The 27,010-nt window shown below is 35.9% G+C and overlaps 1 protein-coding gene and 1 pseudogene across 1 annotated transcript in view; both read left to right on the plus strand.

Annotated features, from left to right (window-relative positions):
* LOC149820030 (phospholipase A1-II 1-like) overlaps positions 1 to 9,147 on the plus strand; it is a 76,051-nt gene extending 66,904 nt beyond the window's left edge. The window contains exon 3 of the mRNA XM_089983271.1: positions 8,423 to 9,147. Within this exon, the coding sequence (XP_089839397.1) occupies positions 8,423 to 9,028 (606 nt within the window). The 3' untranslated portion in view covers positions 9,029 to 9,147. The remainder of the gene's footprint in view (positions 1 to 8,422) is intronic.
* Positions 9,148 to 24,844: 15,697 nt separating this feature from the next.
* Positions 24,845 to 26,755, plus strand: LOC149820031 (adenylate-forming reductase 03009-like; annotated as a pseudogene).
* The last annotated feature ends 255 nt before the right edge of the window (positions 26,756 to 27,010 follow it).

The raw sequence follows: 27,010 nt of genomic DNA on the forward strand, positions 1-27,010 counted from the left end.
TGACAAACACAGAATTTGTCCATCTCCTAGTGGAAACAATAAGTTTGGCACACAGACTGTCGATTCCACTAATCCTCTATGTCATCCCTATTTCCATACACCTCCTCTGTATTTTGATGCAAGTTGTTTTGATAAAATCAGACTCCAAGAATGTGATTTACATCATTCATTTATTGAAGATCAACATTTAAATCACTGAAACCCGACTTGTGTGCAGCATTTTCTTACAATTCAAAAATCAACAATTGACAAAACACAAAATTTTGTAATTTAAAGTCAGATTTTTTATCGAAAAAATATGCAGTCCAATGGTTCATTCATATTAAATCGACTATGCTGAATCCATCTATAAGGTTAGATTTCATAAAACAAAATTGCATCATAAGATTTAAGAGGGTTATAATGATGGAGATGATACATGGAGAAAGTGTTAGGGAACCACCCTTGGACCTACTGATAGATTGAAAAAACAAGCACGAAAAAAGAAAAAAGGAAAAAGATAAAACAGCCACACGAAAACAAAGATTTTAGGCAGTTCGGCGAAAACTGCTTAACCGAGCCTTCTTCTTTGTTTGATTGAGATACGGATGCCTCTTTAAATAGGAGTCCACGAATTTTACATGGAGTCAGTCCACTAGCGTTGCTGGATACAACAAGCACTCTAGGGTAAAATTACAAAACTACTTAAAAACAAATCATGAAAATTGTGGATAGTAGGAAACAAGTTCTACACTCCAACAAAAACCGCATCCAGGTTTGAAGTCCTCGTCGCACTGGTCTTAGTTTGCTGTACCTATGGCTGTCATCCTGGTGGCATAAAGCTCAATAGGTGTCTCCCCTGACAACCACAGAGCCTTCTACTTCGCCTTGAGGAAGGAGGTGCCCACATTGGAAGAGACATTCTATGAGCCTATCTTCTACAATAGCACAAAGGTTAGGTTAAGAAGAACAAGGATGGAAAAACAAGCTAAAGATGCCAATCTGACCACGGTCACAAACTGCATGAGCACGCTATGTGCCACGCTCTTTTGCCATCTACCAATATATGAGCACATGATTTGAAGAATATCCCTAGCTACGTAGGATGACTGCAAGTTTGACATTCTGGTGCTATAGCCAAAAGTGCAACGCTGAAATTCTAAAACAGGAGCGCCACCCCGACCTGGTTCCACTCATTCCCTATCGTCATACCTTCTCTGGGATGTTATTAATGCAAGTTGTTTTTAATCAAATCTGACCCCGTAGATGGATACAGTATGGTCGATTTATAGCAATGGACCTTTGCATAGTGTGTTTTTCGATTTAAAGACAAGATTTTTTATTCTTGTGTTATTTCGGCCATTGATTTTTTGATTTGCCAAGAAATATGCACACCAGTTGGATTTTGGCGATTCAAATGTGGCTTTTCTCTAAATGGATGATGTAGATCAGGTTCTGATTTGATCAAAACTGCATTAATGAGATCCTAGTGAGGGGTACAACATAAAGATTAGTTTTTTTCAATGAAAAAAAGATTCACTGAAAGATTGAAAAAATTACAACCAAGGAGAGAGGAGGTATCTCCCCCAAGGAAACAAAGCTGAAAAGAAAAAGGACAATTGATTGTCTCTGAAACCAGATTGTGCGCCAGGCTAACAAAAGCCAACATCTCCATGCAAAAGTCCATTTTCTACTTTTGGTCCGAGTCCCTTTAGCGATCAGAACCGAACTCAGCTCCACCTCTACCTCCGCTTCCCCCCACACCCAGAGAGAGAGAGAGAGAGAGAGAGAGAGAGAGAGAGGATCAGGTGCAATGCCAATGCTCTTTTTTTAAGAAAGAAAATTAGGATAAGGTGCAATGTGACTGCACACTCTTTCCTGATCACCCGGCAGATCAGCTGCAATCACATTCTTCAGTATGCTGCTGCACCTGATCTTCCATCCATCTTCTATTGGGCCTCACAACTGACAGAAGGAGGGCAGCTGTGAGATACAGCATGTCAGCTGTGGGGCCCAACAACAGATGATGGATGATTAGGTTCAAAAGACACTTAAAGTGTGCAATCACATTGAAACTAATCTCAATTCAGTAATACAGCCCCTCTTCACTCTCATTTCACTGATAACGTCGTGGTTAGCTCCAACCATGGGCTGCTCAAAACATGTTTTCACGTACACTTGCATGATAGCATGGTAGAGCTAACATGGGAATTTATAACCATTCTAATTGCCGATGAACACTTTTTGGGGGATTGGAGATTAGTAATATCCAGCATTTCAATAAAGCCTGGATCATGGAAAAATGATGCATTTTGTATGGTTTTGGCAGAGTTAGTATTGAATGGTCCAATTGTAATTCTAATGTTTTGGTTAAGAATCTAGCAAGATTATCTAGAGCAGGAATGGTCAATTCTTGGGAGGACCACCCTCCAAATTGGATACCCCAGCAGGGGAAAAGATAACTGCAAATTGATTCTTGCAATTCTAATATACTGGTAGGGGTCTGCCTAACCCCAGCTTGCCTATAAAAAACAGTATGGTGTCGAGGATGGAATTGCCAAAAACAACTTATTGTGATTGGTGTTCAGGCAGCTAACTTTAGTTCCAATTGGAAAGATCTTTTACTGGTGCAAAACTAGAGCAGTCCCGTGCAGTAAAAAATATTTCAAAAATTGGAAAGATCTTTTACTGGTGCAAAACTGGCCGGTAAAAGATGTTTACTAGCATAATGTTGCGCAAGTAAAAAAACACAAGGCATAACTTTTTACTGGCACAATTTTTGTGCCAGTAAAAACATTATTATTTTTTTCAAAAAGAGTGAATTTTTTGCCACAAAACCTAAAAATATTGATATTTCTCTATTAGACCACAAAATATTGCAATATTCTTCTATCCAAAAGATTGTTTGAGGATAAAATAAATTTGTAAACATTTGTGATGATTCAATTGTCATTGTGGCATATCCAAGAGAACTCTTGAGGCCATCAAGACTTGGCAATACTTCTCCAACACCAGCGACAGTGAAATGCCTCAATTGTGCCATTGACACACCTCCACGTGACCATGTATGCCTCCATGTGACCATGTATGATGGTTACAGTACTCCCCTACCATCGATAAACAATGGTAGAGATACTAGGGTGTTGTCCATTTACATGGTTGGCGGTACTTGTTCATCATTTGTGGAGGTTAATATTGCTCAACAACATCGGTAACAATATCCTTTTTAAGAACTTTTCAAATTACTTAATGCTTGTCCATCACAATCTCAAGAACCCCAAAAGTGACACTGGTCTCCATCAAAATCGGTTTGCGAACCGAATTTTTCAAATTTGAATCAAATCGTTTCCATTCAACCTTTTAAAAATTTTCATTTAAAAAAATATAAAAATTTATAAAAATCTAAATAAAGCAAAAAATTATGAGAATATAGAATAATGTAAATGATGACTTATATGGGTCTAATCAGATTTTAAGATGTGCATTCAATGCCTAAACAATCAAACACCCCAAAAATATCATCATTATCATAAAAACTAAACAATAAAATGAAAACCGATTCAGCTGAAGTTCAGTGAAAAACTTAACTGTATGTAAAACAACATATTCAAGCTGATTTGATTCGATCGTGACAACATTTGACCAGAGTGCCATGATCTGGAGCCAATGGTGTGCAAATAGCCCTACATGAGTGCATAGGACTGATGACAGAGCTAATGTTGTCAGAATTGGTTTCTAAACAAAGTTGGTTTTCAAAAAAATGCAAAGAATTATGAAATTCAGGCTGAATAGGTTGATTTATTGTTTTAATTGAAAGGATCATAAAAAAAATAAAAAAAAGCAAAAAAATTAAAAATAAAAAAAAGAGGCTGACACAACCCGCGATTCAGCTCAAATCGGGCTAATTCAGCCCAATTCTGACAATTTGGTGTTGAGTTAGTTGATTTTATAGTAAGGCAAAAAATTATGAGAGAAAGGAGAAGGGATTGCACGACATCAATAACCCTAACCCTAAACCCTAACTTCATATTAAGTTATTATATATGAAGTAATGTTGAACCATTGATCATTTTACTATCAATGGTTAAGACATCTTATATATTTTATTTTTTTAACTTATATTATATAAAACTGAGCTTAATCAACCCTAAATGGGCTTATCGAGCCCGTAAGGTTGATCAAACTTGGCTTGTATGTCTCGTTGATCCTATGCCTCTTCGGGATGGCAGTAGGCCAAAGGAAAGAGGGAAACCGTCTGAACTCGAGGAATGGACTGAGGATGGAAGTGAAAATAAATACCCATGCAGGAATGATGGCAGGGATGGACTTGCCCTTTCCCCCACTTGTTTCTGATCTCCACTACTAAAAGGTGTTTTTGGCATAACCTCGCAGACTCTCCGTGCCAGTTCATTCTCATCATGTTCGAAAGTGATCATGTGCCTACACATTTTTGTGTATATATATATATATATATATATATATATATATATATATATATATATATATATATATATATATATATATATATATATATATATATATATATATATATATATATATAAACAACAACTACGCCTTCATCCCAAAACAATTGGGGTCGGCGATATGAACCAAAAAAAAAAATCATTCTGGGTCTTCCACGTGAATCCTTCTCCTCCAATCATTTCTATCCAATGCCATGTCCTCGGTGAGGTTCAAAGCATTCATATCCTTTCCTATCATCTCCATCCAAGTCTTCCTAGGCCTACCCCAACCTCTTTTAACTAATATATTTTCCCATTTCTCCATCCTTCTAACTGGAGCATCATTAGGCCTTCGTCGAATATGTCCAAACCACCGTAAATGATTCTCTCTCATCTTATTTTCAATAGGTGCAACGCCTACCTTCTTACGTATCTTCTCATTCCGAATCTTATCTTTTATTGTATTTCCACACATCCATCTAAGCATACACATCTCAGCTACACTCATTTTTTGAATATGATGTCTCTTGGCAGGCCTAATAGTCGTTCTATAAAACTTTTCATTCAACCGCAATGGCATTCTACGATCGCACAACACTCTAGTTGCACTTTTCTATTTCATCCACCAAACCTTTATTCTATGATTTACATCTCCATCAATTTCTCCATACTTTTGAATGATAGATCCCAAATATTTAAAACAATCATCCACCGGTATTTCTTGCTCACCAAGCTTCACTACACTCCCATCACTACTTCGTTGCTTACTAAACCAACATTCTATATATTTTGTCTTACTCTTACTCAACTTAAAACCTCTTGCTTTCAATGTCTGTCTCCATAATTCTAACTTAGCATTAACCCCAGCTCTAGACTCATCAGCAAACAACATACACCACGACACATTTTTTGAATAGATCTCGTAAGCTCATCCATCACTATAGCAAATAGGAAAGGGCTTAAAGTAGATCCTTGATGTAACCCAACCGTTATAGGAAAATTGGTTGTCACCCCTCCACAAGTGCGGACATTGGTTACTACTCCTTCATACATATCTTTAATTATACTAATGTAATTGAGAGAAACACCTTTCTTCATCATTGTCCACCAGAGAACGTCCCTTGGTACTCTATCGTATGCCTTTTCCAAATCAATAAAAACCATATGCAAATCTTTGTTCCTCTCTCTATATCTCTCAATAAGTTGTCTAAGAAGATGTATAGCTTCCATAGTTGATCTTCCAGGTATAAAACCAAATTGATTCTCCGATATCATGACAACTTTCCTCAACCTAAACTCAATCACCCTTTCCCAAAGACAACTTATATATATATAAAAGAGACGAAAGTAACACTGGACGCCTTGTTTGATGAGCATGTGTCATTGATCATGCATGTGATCAAAGGCACACACTATTTTTGTGAAAAATGGCCTTTAGTGGCAGTCACAACCTCCGCTAAAGGGCCTTTAATGATGGTTGGGGTGCTAAAGGATTTTTGGCAGACATAGACATGCAACCATAAGTTCACCTGTTCAATGCTAATAACTCATTCACTATTATATATATATATATATATATATATGGTGCTATTGAAAGCATAAAACTATTGAACAAAAATCACTTTAGTTTTTTTTTTAATCAGACATTATCTATGTGATCTACATGGTTTGCTTAGTTGAAGGTGAGTTTTAAATCACGTGATTGTGATATGTAAGCAGGTTTTTTAAGGGCTTCAAAAATCAACAACACACAATGCACAAAAATTTCATTACTCAAAAAATCATATTTTTATATCAAAATAACACAATCCAAAGTTGGATCCTTTGTAAAGAGACCATGATGAACACATCTATGTGGTTAGATTGAGTCTATAAAGCTTAAACTTATGATTTCGAGTTCAATAGTTTCATGCCTTCAATCACACTGAATATTAACTCTCTCTCTCTCTCTCTCTATATATATATATATATATATGTTTAATATTTAATGCCATTGAAGGCATTAAACTATTGAGCATAAATCACCTTACATTCATAATTTTTAGATTTTTTTTGGTAAATTAGACCTTATGTATGTGATCTACAAGGTTTGTTTAGCAGAAGATGAGTTTTAAATTATGTGATTGTGAGGGCTTAAAAAATAAACGGCACACAATGCACTAAAATTTCATGACTCAAAAAATCATATTTTTAGATTAAAATAACACAATCCAAGGTTAGATCCTTTGTAGAGAGACCATGATGAACATATCTATGTGGTCAGATTGAGTCCATAAAGCTTGAACCTATGATTTCCATCTCAATAGTTTCATGCTTTCAATTACATCAAATATTAACTCTTACACACACACACACACACACACACACACACACACACACACAATTAATTAATATTTGGTGGCGAAACTATCCTTACATTTATATTTTTGATTTTTTTTTTTGTAAATCAGACCTTATGAATGTGATCTAAATGGTTTGCTTAGTAGAAGATGAGTTTTAAATCATATGATTGTGACATGTAAGTATGACTTTAAAGGCTTCAAAAATCAATGGCACACAATATACTAAAATTTCATGACTCAAAAAATCATATTTTTAGATCGAAATAATGCAATCCAAGGTTGGATCCTTTGCAAAGAGACCATCCCGAACACATCTATGTGGTCAAATTGAGTCTATAATGCTTGAACCTATGATTTCCAGTTCAATAGTTTCACACTTTCACCAAATACTAACCCATATTTTATATACATATATATAGAGCTTCTTTTTATTCAAGTAGGAGGGAATGCACGGTTTTGATTTTTCAATTATTTTCAAATTTTGTTTTTTTTCTTCTAATTTTACCTTAGAGATGTGATCTACATGTAGGAATCAACTTTTGGATCTTCCCAATATAACATGTGAACAAGTTTTTATAAGGTTTCAAAAATGAACAATACTTTTTTATTTTGAAAGAAACAATAAAAATATCATGCTTTCATACCTTTTATTAGAAAATACAATCCAACTGTCAATTCCTGCATATAAAACATGCTGAACACATTTGTAAGGTCTAATTTACAAAACATGACTAGAATATTGAAGATCAGCATTGTCCATATTGTGCACAATAGGAGGAACCAATTCCTCTATATATGAGTGGTTACGAGAGAATGGACTGTTTTGATTTCCCAATTTGTTTATGTATGGTTGAAACAAGCAATATCTTATTGTTTGTGTATTTTTAAGGGAATCTAATCTACAACGGTGATCTACAATCCTGTTTGGTGGGGTTCAACTTTGGAATCACTATAATCTGGTGTGTGTCCAGGTACTTTTGGTGATTCATAAATCAACAACCATAAAATGGACGAAATTATTGACTTAAAAAGGTATTTTTTTGTTGAAAAACACCATCCAAGGTTTAATCTCTAACAAATTGACACTACCTGGTGAGTTTCAACTCATTGATACTATATATATATATATATATATATATATATATATATATATATATATATATATAGGGAAACTGAAATATGTAAACTAGCAAAATATGTAAACTAGTATGAACCAATAATTTCATAGGTTTTTTTGCAAATCTAACCTTCCAGATGTATTGGGCGTGATTCATTTGCTTGAAATCGACTATTTTATCATCGTAATCAGATCTCATCCGTTACGAAGCATCTAGATCTCATCCGTGCAGTAAAATTTTAGAAAAAACAAAAAAAAACTATGAAAATTAGTTTACATATTCTAGTTACCCTATATATATATATATATATATATATATATATATATATATATATATATATATATATATATATATATATATATATATATATATATATATATATATATATATATATATATATATATATATATATATATATATATATGACGACATGTTTTTATGAAGTTCATAACAAACACTGGTAGACTGTTACATCATGCGATTTATAGAACATCAAATGATCTTAATGCAAAATTTTCAGGTTTTGGAAGAGATCAGTAGGCTGGTAGAATTGCATAAAACTGAAGATATCAGCATAACAGTAACTGGTCATAGCTTAGGTGCTGCTCTCAGCACGCTTAATGCAATAGATGTCGTTGCTAATGGTATAAACAAGCTGGAAACTGAGCCAAATAAGCACATTCCGGTAACAGCCATTGTCTTTGCAAGCCCACGAGTTGGAGATGCCGCGTTCAAGCAGGTTTTCGACCGAACCAAAGATTTACGGGTCTTGCGCATTAAAAATGAGCCTGATCTAGTTCCGATTTATCCATTGATAGGGTATGAAGATGTTGGTGTGGAGCTATCAATTGACACTAGAAAATCTGGTTACCTCAAGAGTCCTGGTAATGCTAGCGCTTGGCACAACTTGGAAGCATATCTTCATGGTGTTGCAGGAACTCAAGGGAAGCACAAAAGTGAGTTCAATCTTGAAGTTGATCGTGATGTTGCTTTTGTTAACAAAAGAATAGATGCATTGAAGGATGAACTGCTTGTTCCAGCTTCATGGTGGGTTGCACAGAACAAAGGAATGGTGAAAGGCCCAGATGGACGTTGGACCTTGATGGACCATGAGATTGATATATAACAAGTGAAAGTTTTAGCTAAAAAAAATGTAACGATGTTTAAAACACATTGACATGGTACTTCATATTGAATGTCATTTATTTGGAGGTATTGGTTAAATGTAATTCATGCAATAAATGAAGTTATTAATTTATCTTATTTTGTTTCCTATATATTAACAAATTTATTTTCACTTGAAAAAGGAAAGTTGACACTTTGTTCCTATGTTCATGGTGGTCTAAATCTTGGATATTGCGTAGATTTTGGTATTGCATCCAACTATGACTTAGTTTTGATTGCAAGATGAGCTCATCATATAATTAAGTTGTCTCATTTTGGGCATTGGAAAAACCCCCATCTCAAAACTTTGGATGCACTGTTTTTTGATGTCTCACACATCATGTAAAGGGTAAATCCTAAGTAATTTAAGATGATGCAGTGTGTCTTTTTTGTTTTTTAAATAGAAAGGTTTTCTGAATATGTGTCTTTGAAGAGTCATTGTGCCAGTACGAAGAATTCATTCAAGGACCCAACAAAAAACCGTGACGCAGGTGACACATGTTTGTAGTAGAGGTGACATTGCCTTTTTGTTAGTTAAGCAATTTGACATGAGCCTTATTAAAAGATAGTGGATGATAACCTAGATAGGATTGACCATGCGAACTTTGGTCTTTGATAATTAATATGTAGTATGTTAGTGTATTTGGTTATCAAAACTTTTTTTATTGCTCTGGTGACTGACATTATCCCATTATATTAAGGTCAGATCTCTAGCACATCTTTTAATGTGATCTCAATTAGTATACTAGCAAATATGCATATATTGAGCCAAGGTGTATTGCTTCTCTTATTACTATGGTTATTTCAAATAAACAAAATTAAAATATGATGATATTGTTTATTATAAAATAAAGTAATAAAATTCTAAACTAATTACAATATTATGTTCATAGTATTCATCGTAGTATTTGAATTTTATGTAAGTTATTTTTAGTATTCTGACCTGCCACGTTTTTTAATAGTCTCCTTGTCACCACTTATTTCTATTCCATTCCCTTTTAATATAACATTTTTATTTTTTTTATTAAAATTTATCTTATAATATCCATGACTGCAGTGACTATTATGGTTGAAACATGTTCCAAATCAACCACAATCACTTGTTGATCCAAACTGTTGGAAGAAACATCTCATTCTCAATATGCCATCAAATAAATATACCATAGCATGACAACCGTAGGTATATGGCTGACTTTGCCAGTGCAACCAGGTCTTCTTGTCGAGTGCAGTTTCTTTGGGATACAAAAATTAAAAAAGAATAAAAAAATTGAAAATTTGAGCTGTGGGGATGTTGTCCTTTCATTAACTTCTAAATCCTCACTTTTTAATGTGAAGCACTACTATTTATACAAATACCTTGTCTCCTAATTTGTTTTTCTCTAAAGTTCCTGCTAGCTACTAGTTGGAATGGGGAGTACTTATAATTTTGATAACTTCATATAACAAGCCATATGAGTCCCTATTGTATAAAGATCATTGAGTGCGTCAAGATCCTAGGACTCTAACATAATAAGGTTCATTGATCCAATAGGCCAGTTTATCCAAAATTGGACTTCAACAAGATTTGGTTTTATATTTTACCTGACAGAATATACTATATAAATATTTGGTTTGAATCTTACAATTGAAAATGATTCTCATTCTTAAAAAAAAAAATAGGATTTGGGGTTAGACAGACCCCTACCAGTTATACAACCGTACCATTGGGGTTCGAACTTGCAACGTCTCAACACAAGGTTACGTGCACTAATTGCTCCTGTCAAATAAGCGAAGACCCGTTGGTAAGAGATTTCAAACTTAATTAGCACCAAAAACCACAAATTCCCAAGAAGAATCACTGGAAAATGACTATACTATTCTTATAAAATGGTGTGATTTCAAAAATGCCTCATAATTTGCCGAAAGCCTCTTCATATTCAAAATGTTTGATTTCTAACTCTTTAGGATATTTTTATCTTTCTATTAATATAACGCGACCTTCACAAATCATTTTTGTAAATATCCCCAAATGTGCGAACCTCCTTTAACTAAATATTCTTGACGTGCATCTATAAATATATATGAACTTCGCAAATCATTTTTGCGAATGTCCCCAAATGAAACTAAATACTTTCGACATACATCATCAATTATAGTGTGAACTTCACAAATTATTTTTACAAATGTCTCCAAAATGTGTAAACCTCCTTTAACTATATTCTCGATGTACTTCTGCAAACATAGTATGACTCGTACTATATTTTGTATGTACATCGAGAAAAATAGTGAATGGAGGTTTGCACATTTTTTGGACATTCCTAAAAATGATTTGTTAAGGTCATGCTATATTTGTGGAAGGAAAAAAATGTCCTAAAAAGTCGAGGATAAGAAATTTTGGATATAGGGATCGACAAATTGTGGGGCATTTTCGAAATCATGCCAGTTTACATGACCAGTACTATCATTTTCCAAAAAGTCACAACCTCAACACCCACCCTCGTGAGGTTAATAAAGTTGATTTCAACTTCCCTACCCCATGCATACATGTGAGAATTTCATATACTAAAGACGGACTAAGAAAAGACCACCATATTAGTCTTCACATGGGGTTGGGAAACTTGAGTTGCAAGGTTCCTATCTCAACAATCTGATTTCTCCAAATAAAATTGAATTATAAAGACAATATCGGAAGAAAGGAGTTATTAGAAAGATTCCTCTGGGTCACAGTACACTTGATTGTGTCCAAAAATCAAGTAACCAGTGCAAGATGACTATCAAGGTGGAGTGATATACATGGGAAGAGAGAAAGCAAAGCTTTGTTGGCACCTTTAAATGAAAAAACTTCTCCATCCAAAGAGGTTGATACAAATAGAGTCCAAATCTTTATCTATTAGGTCCAATCAGGAAAATAAAAGTTGTGCTTATTTTTATGTTTTAAAAAAATGACCTTACACTACAAGAAAAATCATTTTTACTGGTGCACTAATAGTGCCAAGAAAAACCTTTGCTGGCGCAAGAATGCGCCATAATCAACGCCAGGAAAGGTATCGTCGTTAATGCATTTGTTGACACAACTTTACACTGTCAGGAAAAAAGGGTTTTTAATAGTGCATATTTGTGCCAGCAATGCGCCATAAAGATATTTCACAAAATTGAAATATCGTTTACTAGCGCAGTCCGGTGCAGTAAAAAATATTTCAAAAATTGGAAAGATCTTTTACTAGTGCAAAACTGGCCGGTAAAAGTTGTTTACCAGCATAATGTTGCGCAAGTAAAAACACACAAGGAATAACTTTTTACTGGCACAATTTTTGTGCCAGTAAAAAACATTATTATATTTTTTAAAAATAGTGACAATTTTTTACCACAAAACCTAAAAATATTGATATTTCTCTATTAGACCACAAAATATTGCAATATTCTTCTATCCGAAAGATCGCTTGAGGATAAAATAAATTTGTAAACATTTGTGATGATTCAATTGTCATTGTGGCATATCCAAGAGAACTCTTGAGGCCATCAAGACTTGGCAATACTTCTCCAACACCAGCGACTGTGAAATGCCTCGATTGTGCCATTCAGTGTTGTGAGAGGCGTATGCCTCAGTACCTGAAGCGTACTTCTCAGAGGCAAGGCACACGCTCAAGGTACTGAGGCGTTGCTGTGATGCGCCCCCTCATCAACCTCCGACCAGTTGTGACCACCGACCACCGGAGTTGCTGTGCTGCAGCTGCTGCTCAGTCTTCTCCGACCACCGGACGACCGGCATATCCCTCGCTTCCGTACCAGCTGGGCGGGTGGTCCTTATCTTACTGCCTCCCCTCCCACCGCTTCACTTCCATTCCAGTTGTGAGAGGCGTACGCCTCAGTACCTGAGGCGTACGCCTCAGAGACGAAGCGCAGGCTCAACGCCTCGCTTCCCCTCATCACATTTAACAACCTTGGTGCCATTGACACACCTCCACGTGACAATGTATGCCTCCATGTGACCATGTATGATGGTTACAGTACTCCCCCACCATCGATAAACAATGGTAGAGAATACTACGGTGTTGTCCATTTACATGGTTGGCTGTACTTGGTCATCATTTGTGGAGGTTAATATTGCTCAACAACATAGGTAACAACATTCCTTTTTAAGAACTTTTTAAATTACTCAATGCTTGTCCATCACTAGTGGAGGTTACCATCTCAAGAACCCCAAAAGTGACACTGGTTCAGTTTCTTACGTTAGACTCCATCAAAATCGGTTTGTGAACTGAATTTTTCAAATTTGAATCAAATCGTTTCCATTCAACCTTTTAAAAGTTTTCATTTAAAAAAATATCAAAATTTATAAAAATCTAAATAAAGCAAAAAATTATGATTACATAGGACTGATCACAGAGCTAATGTTGTCAGAATTGGTTTCTAAACAAAGTTGGTTTTCAAAAAAAATAAAAAGAATTATGAAATTCAGGCTGAATAGGTTGATTTATTGTTTTAATTGAAAGGATCATAAAAAAATAAAAAAACCAAACAAAATGAAAAATGAAAAAAAGAGTCCGACACAACCCTCGATTCAGCTCAAATCGGGCTAATTCAGCCCAATTGTGACAATTTGGTGTTGAGTTAGTTGATTTTAGAGTAAGGCCCATTTGAAAGAGAGAAAGGAGAAGGGATTGCACGACATCAATAACCCTAACCCTAAACCCTAACTTCATATTAAGTTATTATATATGAAGTAATGTTGAACCATTGATCATTTTACTATCAATGGTTCAGACATCTTATATATTTTATTTTTATAACTTATATTATATAAAACTGAGCTTAATCGACCCTAAATGGGTTTATCGAGCCCGTAAGGTTGATCAAACTTGGCTTGTATGTCTGGTTGATCCTATGCTTCTTAGGGATGGCAGTGGGCCAGGGGAAAGAGGGAAACCGGCTGAACCCGAGGAATGGACTGAGGATGGAAGTGAAAATAAATACCCATTCGGGAATGATGGCAGGGATGGACTTACACTTTCCCCCGCCTGTTTTTGATCACCACTACTAAAATGATTAAAATACCCTTAGTTATTTAATAAAATTATATATATATATATATATATATATATATATATATATATATATATATATATATATTCTTAATACTAAATGAGATGGGAACAAGAACGGGGATGGGGACGGGACGGGACAGGAGCAGGGGCAAGGATGGAGACGAGGGATGGGGCGAGGATGGTGGTCCAAAGTCCCCCCTGCCCCCTTATGGAAGGGATTAAGGTCACTATTTTGAGATGGGGGTAGGGATGAAGACCTTCTCCCTCACGCCCTCCCGGGTTCACTACCATCCCTAGTGCCTCTTGTACATGCTTGAGTCACGTAACATGAGTCGGGTTTAGACAAGTTTAGCCCAAGCTAGCCGACTCATTGTGCTGCCATATTGTCTCTCTTTCTCTATTAACATTAATTATCACGTTGACTAGTATATATATATATATGATCCAATGGCTATTGCTTGTTTTGTGATAAAAAGGTGATCAACATCCCTAGCAATATACCATATTGTCATAGACATTGGGGATGATTGCTTTTACTTTACATCATTTATGGGATGAAGAACTCTCTTATCACGGAAGAGGGTACCACGACACCTCTTCTGCAAACTTTTCTTCTGCTGAAAAGGAATCAGACCCCTCCCCTACAAAGGAAATTGTTTCATCTAAAGAGGAGGTTCCAACAATGATTTCGGGCTCCCTTTCCTCATGGAAAGGAAACCCAATGTTTGTTTTACCACAGTGGACCCGGCAAAAACTCATCAACGGGTGTGCATTTTCGCGAAGAGCCTCAGTTTTCCATGACAAGCAAATGCCCTCAAAGGGTCTAACATGGATCGGGCACTTTGTGAGCGTTTGGTGCCGGCTGGCTCTTAGCTCTTAAGGGAGTGTTTGTGTGTCATAGTAAAACTCCGTGCATTAAATAGCATGGTTAGAACGGAACCAAAGTTCAACCAACCCCCATCGGACATTGTTTTCAGTGCAAACAAAGGTGAAGCGTCGAAACGTGTTGATGGATGGGGAGTTTTTTGCACAGAAAAAACTTCTTCTATTTGCATGTATCACGTCTTTCTGATGTGGGTCACATAGAAAAAAGCTTTTCTACCACCAGAAGAGAGCCTTTTTTGTGACATGCAAATAGACCCCCAAGGGTGCGTTTGTGTGTCACGAAAAGTAGGCAGTTTTTGTGGAAACACATTGATGAATGTGCATTTTTGTGAGGCCTACAATGACAAAACAAACAGTGAAATCTACTGTTTTCATGAAAAAACCGTGACAAGCATGCCATTTTACATGTTGGGCGTGAGTTTTTGGCAAAAACTATTCCTGTGGGGGGAGGGGTGCTGATCGATTCCATTTCTAATGTAGATGAATCCACGGAAGGGGTGCCAAAGCACCCCAAATGCCCTCTAAAGGTGGCTCTGACCATGGAATAAGCCACTAAAAATGAAAAGTAGATCCAATGCTCAGGCGAGTAGTGCAGTGATTTTGGTTGTTTTCATGCAGCAATTTTTCTATGCTTTGTGTAGTCAAGTACCAGACAAGTTCTCCAAAAAATGCACCCTTTTGCCTATAGTATATGTATAACGATTTGTATATGTTAAGGCTAGATGAGACAATAATTTTTACTAATTGTATAAGCACTTAACAATGGCGATTTACCTACGGTATCAAAATTGTAGCTCTGTAGGCAAGATTAGACAACGATTTATACATGTGAAGGATACATATTACAACGATTTATACATGTGAATGATACATTATTAAACAGAATTCACTCACGAATCTTGTGTTTCATAGCTTACTTTTGAATTGAACTGTGCCAGTCATGAAACAGAACAATATAAGACACTACATTAAGTTTCACAAAAAATGCAAACATCCTTCCACCATTGATTCCATACCAAAAGACTTGTAAAACTGAAACTATCATTTTAGAACAACTGCTCGAGACGATTGAAGGTTCCAACATTATAGTGCACATCTTTAGGGTATTGTTGTATGTTAGAAATTACACAAGTTAGAAATTGATAAGTTGCACGTAATGCAATTTACATGAAAAACAATATAATATATTACATACATGTTCATGCAAATGGCTTGGTTGCTTTTGCTTAGAGGTTGGTTGTTTCTTAGACTTTTTCGTGCCAAGCAATTCTAGTGCACCCTTTGTCCTCCTCCGAATGTGATCAGAGGCGGATTTTTTTTTGATACACTTCGTTAGGTGAATTTTTCCAACATAATCTACAATGTTGACTCATGACTTATTGAAGATGATGTTTACGCTTCGGCGCAACTTCTCACGCGGGTCAAAGGAAGCATGATTTTCACCTCCGTTGTTCGCTACCATTTTCTTGGATTAGTCTTCATGAGCTGCAATAGACTGATAGTGAATTAACTGTATATTTTCAAGTAACTCCCTTGACACTTTTTTCATGCATACATAGGCTTCTTCACTTTTCGATGCCAAATCTATAATATGCATAAGTGACCTATATAGTTATTAGTAACGGGAGGCTATGTGGCACTTCTCATCAACACCAGATTGACTGACATTATCTGTATCCAGCAGTTCAATCTTTTCTTGTCTCATCCATCTTCACATTAAATATGACTCAGGTATTTTTTGTATCTTCTCTTGATTAAGTTTCTTTAATGCATGGCGACATAAAATACCTTTGAATTCATATATTTTGCACATACATTCAACTGTTCAATTGTCAACATTGTGTGTAACATGTGCTTCTTGCCTTTTCGGATGCTCTTCGCCCTCCTATACAATATGGTATTTGTGCATATTCTCGGTTTGCATGCGTCCTTCTATGTTACAATTCATGACATGTATAACCTCATTCTTAATACATTCAAATATAGTGAGTGTATACAGATCTGCAAGTCACATCAATATTTTCATGCCCAAAGTTACAGGGCGTGTATTGAAGCATTTCATATCCTTTTCAAGCTCATTCTATTTAAGACCGTCTACAAATAATTCATATTGTTCTATGAATCTAAACATTATTAAATATGAATACAAGGTTTTCTTTAGTGTGGCATGCATAGATTCAGCTCTTTGTGTGCTTATCATACCTGCACAAAAGTATTATCTTTCATATGTCAATACTCACTTCTCTTTTTTTGCATATAAATTTTGTAACCACACACAATCTTCAAGGTCGTACATCTGAATCATTTTATCTCAATCAGACATAAATGTGACCTCGTCTATGCTCTTAAGTACATACCTTATAAACTTTTTGTCAAACCATGTCTTCTGATTAAATATGTGTCCTATGTTCTTTGCTGTATTTTGAAAGATATGTCACAAACATAGGCGATAATGTGCATCTGGCAATACATGAGACATTGCAGCAACAATTGCGTGATCATCATCTGTAAGTACAGCTTCAGGTTGCTTCCCATTCATTGACTATGTAAATACTTTGAACAACCACTCAAAGTTTTCCTTGGTCTGGTCATACAAAAAAGTGTCGCCTAATATACAACTTTGTGAGTGATGGTTCACTCCGACAAACTACGCAAATGGCCATTGTTCAGTATTAATCTTCACTGTTGTATAAAAAATAAGCACATCATTGAAGCATTCATAATCTACTCTTGACTTTGAATCTGCCCAAAACATATTCACAGCATATTGATCTTCATTTAGTTACATTGCACTAAAGAAACCAGGGTCAATGTTTGATTTTTTCTGTAAGTAATCAACCAAAGAACATATTTCTCCATTCTTCATGTTATTTGTCACCTTTCTTCTCAAGTGGTTTCTTAGATCCATAGGTGTGAATGGCACATTCTCGCGACCACCATCTATGTGCACGCATAAATTATATGTCTTTCTTGGTACAATGCCGGTGCTATCAGCTATTTCAGCAATTGCAGCATGCGCTTCAGTTACTTTACGATGTGACCTTAACATAGGAGTCATAAATGAAGTTGTTAATTCATGGTTATGATCATTGATTAGAGTACACAGTACATATTTCTCATTCGAAAGTCTTCTTAACACCATTCTCGCTGGACATCCATATCTTGAATCTGGCTTGCTCCTTGTTAGATTTCCATTTGACTTCTTCCAACCTTTCTTAGAACAAACATATGTCTTTCTCACCACGACACCCTGTGCATTTTTTGACCAAGAATATCTTCTAACACTGAAGTCAAGTTTTAAGGCATAATCATTGTAAAATTTATATGCAACTTCCTCATTATTAAATTGCATTCCTTCTACGAGAACAAAGTCAAGTGTATTATCATGTACATTCCCAATGTCTTCACCTTTATCAAGTGTACTGTCATGATCATCTACCTCATTATCGAATTACATTTTTTCTGCTGGAACATTCAAGTCAAGAGTGAATCCAATTCATGCACCCTTCTTATCATGTACATCATTAGTGCAGATGTTCACTTCTTCAGGTGCATTATTAGTACAAGTGTTCACTTCTCCATAACTTTCCAATGATTGAGATAGATTATCTTCACTGCAACCAGATGATAAGCTCACCACTGTCATAAGCAAGATATCAATTTGTGTTAGCCAGCGCATATGTTTACTACAATTTATTCAAGATACATATAACAATGGATACCGATAAGGTTAAGCAAGTCAAAAGAACGATTGAATGAATAATAGTATAAAAGCAACAACGATTTGTTATTTGCTTATACTATGCATCGAGTTGTTATTTTCCATGCCAATAAAAGAAATGATTTGTCGTATATGTGTGTTGACGATAGCGATTCACATGACAACGATTTAATTATATCTACGACGTTATGAAGCATTTCAATAGAAATCGCTAAATAAGCAGCGATTTGAATACAAAAATCGCCACCACAAGCGTGCAACAATGTATTTCTGCACGCACATGTTTTAAAATTCTTTCTACAAATATCTTACAAATCAATACTAGAAAACACATAATATCTTATAAATTGCTATACATATCGCATAATATATTATAAATCGATATGACAATTTTACAAATCGATATGTATATCGATTTATAAGATATTATGCATAATAGCTTACAAATCTTACAAATCAATATGGAAATTCAACATAATAGCTTATAAATTGGTATTAACAAACAAAATAATATCTCACAAATTGGTAGTATGTTACTACAACCGCGATTTGCGATACATTGCATATACTGAGTGAATGAACGATATCAGATGGGGTAGAGGCCCTTCCTCCCATCTGTAACCAAGCATTATTGTCAACAGGTCCCAGCATCTTATAAATATCTTTAATTTTCCAACCGTCGAAAAGACAACATCCACCTGCAATAACAAAATAACGCCTTAGTGGCACTCACGACAACATACATTATTCAACAATAGCATGATGATATGGAAAGGTACTCACGATGCCTTAATGGCACTTGTTGGAATGTTTGTGCGTCATTGTTTTTTTCCATACTGCCTAACGAAAACGAAGAAGAAGAGAAGACTGTAATAAGAGATGGCTGACAAATGCCCCTATGACACCCACCAATGATCGAACCAGTGGATCAATTTATAGTTATCTCCATAAGGAATGTTTTATAACACAAGGCAAGAAAGAGAAGGCAGGAACATGGACTCGAGACGATGGCAAAGGGTGCTCTGACGACAGCAGAGGACGGTAAAAGGTGCATCGTCAAAGGGAGCTTCTGTTACAACAGATGGTGCAAACAAAACGTTTGGACTTTGAATAGTTAACATCATCCTCAACTTTCTGGATGGAGAAATTTTTCGTCCTTTTCTCAAACTGTCATTTCCCTTTTTTGGATGGAGGACAATTTTGTCCTTTTCTCAAACCGTCATTTCATGGCAAGAATAGTGGAAAAGGGTACTTAAGTCTTTGTAATCACACTAGACTTCGATGCTAAGTGATGCCGACACACACGGGGATACAAGCCCCACATGCTTATATATGTGGCGCTCATTCGGACCCCCGAACATGAACAGTAGCAAACAATGCGTCTTTGAGGGAGAACACACAACACCCATGGTTTGTCTAGGATTGAATGAAATTAATGAAAAAGGCAAAATAAAACACTGGTTTTGTTCCTTCTGTAACAATTGTACCAAGTTCAACATTTGTTTGGATCGTACTTTAATGCTATGTTCCAAATATCCATTATTTGATGATGATATGTGAACAACTTGGACAATCATGGATAATGGGTCAGATTACTTCGTTTTAGATCGTCCCAACCATGCAAGTGTTTTAACATGCTTATTATGGATTTTAATTTTGGATATAGATATTGGATTGGATCTAAAAATTAAAAAATGTTTAAAATTTGGATAATTTAAAAAAATAAGAATTGATAATTTTTTATATATAAATGCTAAAATATTAGATTTAATTATGAAAGTTTAGCAAAAATTTATGGATTGTAGCTCTAAATATAGTTCTCAAACAGTAAGAAAAGAATGTTTAAATTTTGAGTAATTTGAGAACAAAATAAGAATTCATATTTTTTTGTATACAAATGCAAAAACTATAAATAAATTATAAAACCCTAAAATGCAAGAAAATAAATCATAATTAAACCAAAAAACCATTAACTACAAGAAAATAAACCATAAAATTAAATATGAAAAAACTCTAAGTCAACCTCTAATAAAAGAAGATCAAAGAAAAACAACCTTAATCAAATACAAGAAAAACCTTAATCATATTAAGTATAAGATGCTCTAATTAAATAAATTGATTCAAACCCCCAATCAAATAAAAAAAAAGATATAACCTAATCAACAAAAATAAAAGAAAAAAACCTTAATTAATGAAAATAAAAGAAAAAAACCCTAATCAATAAAAATCAAAAAACCCCCTTAATCAATGAAAATAAAAAAAAAACCATACTTATTTAGAAGATCTAACCTAATAGACAAATAAAAAAAAGCTCTAATCAATGAAATTTAAAAAGAAAACCTATAATCAATGAAATTCAAAGAAAAAAATTTAATAAATAGAAATAAAAAAAAACCTGAATTGTTTAGAAGATCTAACCTAATTAATGAAAATCAAAGAAAAAATCCCTAATCAAGAATAAGAAGAGCGAAGAGGGAGAGAGAGAGAGAGGAATGAAGAAAAAGGGAAAGAAAGAATAAAAGGAAGAGAAAGAGAGAGCTCAACGCCACCCCTCTGGCCGATGCACAATAGGGAGAGAAAGAGGGTTGCCCCCCCCCTCCCACACACACACACACATCCGCCTTTTTTTTTTAATTTGTTTCCCTCGTTCTTGTTCTCTTCGTAATAGGAGGTTGAACAAAAAGTTCATGTTATTATAGATGAGGCAGATGGTGTTCTGCGCATTCACATTTAATGTTTGTTAAAATTAACATTCTTTTTGTGATTTTTGTCCTACGCGATGCATGGGACGTGCCATTAAACGTGCATATGCTGCCCATTGGTCAGACATCTTGTCTCTACAAAATTAGTTTAGAAAACAAATTAAATTTAGGGGGAAGGAAGTAAAGATGCTATATGAGAATCTAAGTGAATTGTTTAAGTTACTCATGGTAACATGAGAATTGCATGGCCTCCTAAATATATGTCCTTGAAACCATTTCCATGAGGGTGTGGTTTTCATTAGGGGTTTCAAAGGGTCGGGTTTAGTTTGAACCTAGGTGGAATTACACCCAACTCCAATTTTCGGGTATGGTATAGGGTCCAAATTCAAGTCTAATCTGATCCACCATAAGAGAAACCATAACTGGACCCGATAAGAACTACATGAACCAGACTCGAGTCATAACCAGTAAAACAATATTTTTTATCAATTTTACATTGAAAATTACAGATCTTAATTGGAACTTGAGTCTGACCTAGGTTTGATATAAAATTTCACAAACTATACTCGGGTCTATGTATTAATCATACCTTCGGGTCTGAACCCAGATCTTAATCGTGTTTTCTTATTTATTACCATACCTGGACACTATAGGGTTTGGTTCGGGTCCGAGTAAACCTGACCCTTTGACACCCCTAGTTTTCATTGTGTCACTTTTTCCTTTTGTTAGTGGGGTGTTGGCTCACCTTATATATACTCATCAGGTTGCTAGAATCTTTTGATTGAAGTTCTACGGGGTGTTTCTTTGATGCATCTCGATCAAATAGGGAAGAAATAATCCGTTCATATATTTCTTTCTTTCTTGGTGTTTTATCCCCAAAAAGCAGCAATAGATAGTCAGATAGCCATGTATAAATAGTCATATTAGCTTTGGCATCGACATTTTGTAAACAATTCTGACGAATCAAAAGCAAATTAACTTTGACATATATACAATCACTAGAATATGAGAACTGGAAATACAGGAATTTTCAACACTTTTTGTGCAAATCCAACCATGTGGATGTGCTTGGCATGGTGAATTTGCTAGGAATAAACCATTGAATTGTGTATTTTTGATGAAAAAATGTAATTTTTGAATGCTTGAATATTTGTGCAGATTATGAGCCATTGATTTTAAAACCTTAAAAAAATCTCATTTATGCATAAAATAATATGATTCAAGAGCGGATTCTTATAACACCAAGCATGTGGATCACATCCGTAAGGTTAGATTCAAAAGAAAAGAATAAAAAATCCATAAAAATCATAGTTCACACATTAGTTTTCAGTTTTTATATTTCGATGGGTAGAAATTTTTTTTTTCTTCAAAATTTTTTATTTTTTTGTAGATCAAATGTTACGGATGTGATCTACATGGTTTATTTAGTAGAAAATTTGTTTTGAATCATGTGATTATGATAATTAATTAGAATTTTAAAGAGGTTCAAAAATCAATGGCCCACAATGTACCAAAATTTTATAACTCAAAAGATCACATTTTTACATCAGAAAAGCATGATCCAAGGCTTGATCCTTAGAAAACAAACCATGTTGAACACATCTATGTAGTTAGATTGAGTAGATACAACTTGCACCTATGATTTCTAGCTCATTAGTTGTCTACCTCCATTAGTAGCCTATATATATATATATAAGAAGAGGGTCCATCCAATCAAAAGAAGGTACAAACTATCCAAACCTTTTTTAAAAATTATATTTAAAAGCATTTTTTGGCAAATCTAACATGTATGTGATCTTCATGAACAAAAACCAAAGAAGTGTGAACTATTTTATGCACATATTTATTTTTTATGATAAAAAAAACTTCAAAATTTTTGAATCATTGATTTTTAGCACATTATTAAATCATACATACACATCAAAAAAATTTATTGCAAGAGCCAGTTCTTAGGTTTTTAATTATGAAGATCGCCTTCCTACAACCATATTTGACAAAATGTGTTTTTAAAATCAATTTTCAAACATGGTTTGGATGGTTTGTATATTCCTTTAATTGGATAGTTCCTCTCACATCTAACACCATAGATGTGATCTATAGGTTTTGTTTAGTGGGAATTGGCTTTTGAATCACCGAAATCTCACCTGTATACAAGTTTTTTTGGTGATCTAAAATCAATGGCTATGAAGCTACCAAATTTTTTGGCTCATAAAATCATTTTTTCATATGAAAAACATGATCCAAGAGTTGATTTCCACTAAAATTGAGCATACTAAATACATTTAACTGTTCAGATCTATCATAAAACACTTCAAAACTATGGGGGCAGAACGAGAAATGCGACCTAATATTTTTAGTTCTCTCTCTCTCTCTCTCTCTCTCTCTCTCTCTATATATATATATATATATATATATATATATATATATATATATATATATATATATATATATATATATATATATATATATAGCATCCAATGTTAATCGGACAGGCTATGCATTGATTGCATACGCGATCAACGGTGCATGCTAAGTGCGTTAAAAAAAGATGCTTTAGTGACAATAGTGACCATCATTAAAAGTGTTTTTTTGTGCAAACCGAAGGTGCCGCATGCGTCCAACTTGCATTCTATGATTTGGGTGTATGATGATTATATATATACAGCCAACAGTGATCAAATTACTCTCTTTCTCCAATACTTGAGCATCTCATTGATCCGAACTCATATGTTTGTTCTTTATAATTTATTTAGTAAGAAATATGTTTTACACTAAAACTTTATGACATGTCGGCATATTTTGTAAAACATGAAAAACTGATGGCTGACAATGCATGTAAAACTTTACAATACAAAGCTGTTGATTGTCAACGCTTTCAAAAACACATCTAAACATAAAAAATTCATAATTCAAAATATGTAACTCTCTAAATGAATGAGAAAAATCCAATATGTAAAGTCAACTGATCGATTGTTAAAGAAGGAACCCGGTTGATTGTTATTGGTTTAAGATTTTAGACATTGGTTTGGTTGAACGGTCTCTTTCTTTCTCTCTCTCTTATATATATATATATATATATATATATATATATATATATATATATATATATATATATATATATATATATATATATATATATATATATATATATATATATATATATATGTGTGTGTGTGTGTGTGCGTGTGTGTGTAGAGAGAGAGAAAACGCGCCGTTGAAACTTCTTTGGAACTCCATTTTGCTTCGGCGCCTCCACTTGTTTCAATCATTCTTTGGAGACTTTTCATCTATATTCCTCGACTTTGTTAACAATTCCGCCAAATCCTGGGGTCGTCTTCCACCACTATATTTCTATAGTATACACAATAAGAATCAAAGACTCGCAGCTTCTCACCACTTCCTATAAAACCCCCACCAATTCCAGCCGATAAGAGAAGCCAACAATTATGGAGCACCATCAAGAGAGCATTGCGAGGTTCTCAAGCTGCCGGGGTGTGTCCTTCGAAATCACTCCCCCGAGGGCCAGCCCCTTCTCCGTCAAATCTCCGGTGGCCGACACCGACGGCCGGTGGGTCTGGCTGCCGTTGCGGGAGGCCTTCCGGGACGCCATTACCCGGTCCATGAGCAGACCCAGCAGCCACTTCTGCGACTTGGACGTCCACAACCCCGACACCACCGACGAAGAAACCGGCGACGATTTAGAGAACCCGGCGACTCCCGACGCCGAACCTGTATTAGTTGAAGTTGCTAAAGAGCATCCAAAGGGTGCAACTACAAAGAAAGCCTCATCTTCCTCAAGGCTTTCGGTTATACTCCTCGACCAAGGCTTGTTTACAGTCTACAAGCGCCTCTTTATCGTCTGCTTGGCGCTCAATCTCCTGTTCTTAATCCTCGCGGCCACCGGAAACTTCCCTTACGCGAAGAACCACTCTTCTCTGTTTTCCGTCGCTAATATCTTCGCGCTAACGCTGTGTCGAAGCGAGGCCTTCCTGAGAATCGTCTTCTGGTTGGTCGTGAAGTTGTTAGGAAGGTCATGGATTCCTCTCACCCTAAAAACCGCCGCTACTTCTCTTCTTCAGTCGCTTGGCGGGATACACAGCGGCTGCGGTGTCTCTTCCATAATCTGGCTCGTCTACTCCCTCGTTCTTTATCTTAAAGATCGAAACAATACCTCCTCAGATATACTTGGTGTAGCTTTTGCTATTCTCTCCCTCTTGTTCCTCTCCGCTTTGGCTGCCTTCCCCCTCGTTCGCCACCTCCACCACAATGTCTTCGAGCGAACCCACCGGTTCGCCGGCTGGGCCGCGCTAGCTCTTCTCTGGGCATTCGTTTTTCTTGCTGTTTCCTACGAGCCATCTTCCAATTCATACTCTCTTAGATCTTCCAAGCTCATCAGAACTCAAGAATTCTGGTTTACATTGGCCTTAACCGTGCTCATAATCTTGCCATGGCTCACCGTGAGAAAAGTGGAAGTGAAGGTCCAGGCGCCGACGAATCACGCGAGCATCATCAAGTTCTCGGGCGGAATTAAGGCCGGAATTCTTGGTTGAATCGCTCGGTCGCCGCTGTCGGATTGGCACGCGTTCGGGATCATATCAGACGGGAAAAAGGAGCACATGATGCTGGCTGGTGCAGTTGGCGACTTCACTAGGGGTCTTGTTTCTGACCCACCGAGCCAACTGTGGGTGCGCGGGGTGCACTTTGCCGGCTTGCCTTACCTAGTGAACATGTACAATAAAGTGCTGCTTGTGGCAACTGGGTTGGGTCTCTGTGTGTTTCTCTCGTTTCTGCTTCAACCAAGCCAGGCTGATGTTTACTTGGTGTGGATTGCCAAAGGGATGGAGCTGAACTTTGGGAAGGTGATCATGTCAATGGTTAATGGACACCCAAGGGAGAAGACGATCATACATGATACGGCTGTTCTCGGGCGGCCGAACGTCGCCGAGTTGGTACTAAAGGCGGCTGAGAAATGGAGCCCGGAGGTGGTGGTGGTGACCAGCAACCCAGAAGGGAGTAGGGGTGTGGTGAACACATGCAAAGAGGCTGGGGTTCCAGCGTTTGGTCCGATTTGGGACTCTTAGCATGGTGTTTGATCCTTCTGAAACAAGATCAAGTTCTTGATTTACAGAAGCGTATGGATTTCATGAACTTGATTCAGTTTCTTGTAATGCCCAAAGATATCCTTTGGGATCTAATGTGTTTTATGTTAATGTGCTTCTGTATGTGGGTATCAATTTAATTATATATGTGGATCTTCAAGTTTCTTTTTCTTTTGTGGTTTCTTTTTTATCTCTGCATTAGAGATGAATAAGGCAGTCTAGCAGTGGAGGGAAATATATCCCTTGTTAATTAACTTTTTGTTTTTGGTTAACTTGGTCTTTATGTTAATTGAAAGGTTTATCTTGCATGCTTCAATACAGAAAAATGCAGCAAGTCTATGTAAGCCTCTTAGCAAGCAAGTCTTTACCTTGTCCCATGTCAGCCGGATATAAGGTGCAATGGCATATTGCACAAACAATGTGATACCCCACATGCACCTGCCCGATTATGAATGTGGGCCCCACGAGCGCTTGACCCAGATTCAGAACCGACTGGATCTAGAATCCGGTATG

Source organism: Nuphar pumila, chromosome 12 (genome assembly GCF_984573655.1).
Source record: "Nuphar pumila chromosome 12, dmNupPumi1.hap1.1, whole genome shotgun sequence".
Taxonomy (NCBI): domain Eukaryota; kingdom Viridiplantae; phylum Streptophyta; class Magnoliopsida; order Nymphaeales; family Nymphaeaceae; genus Nuphar; species Nuphar pumila.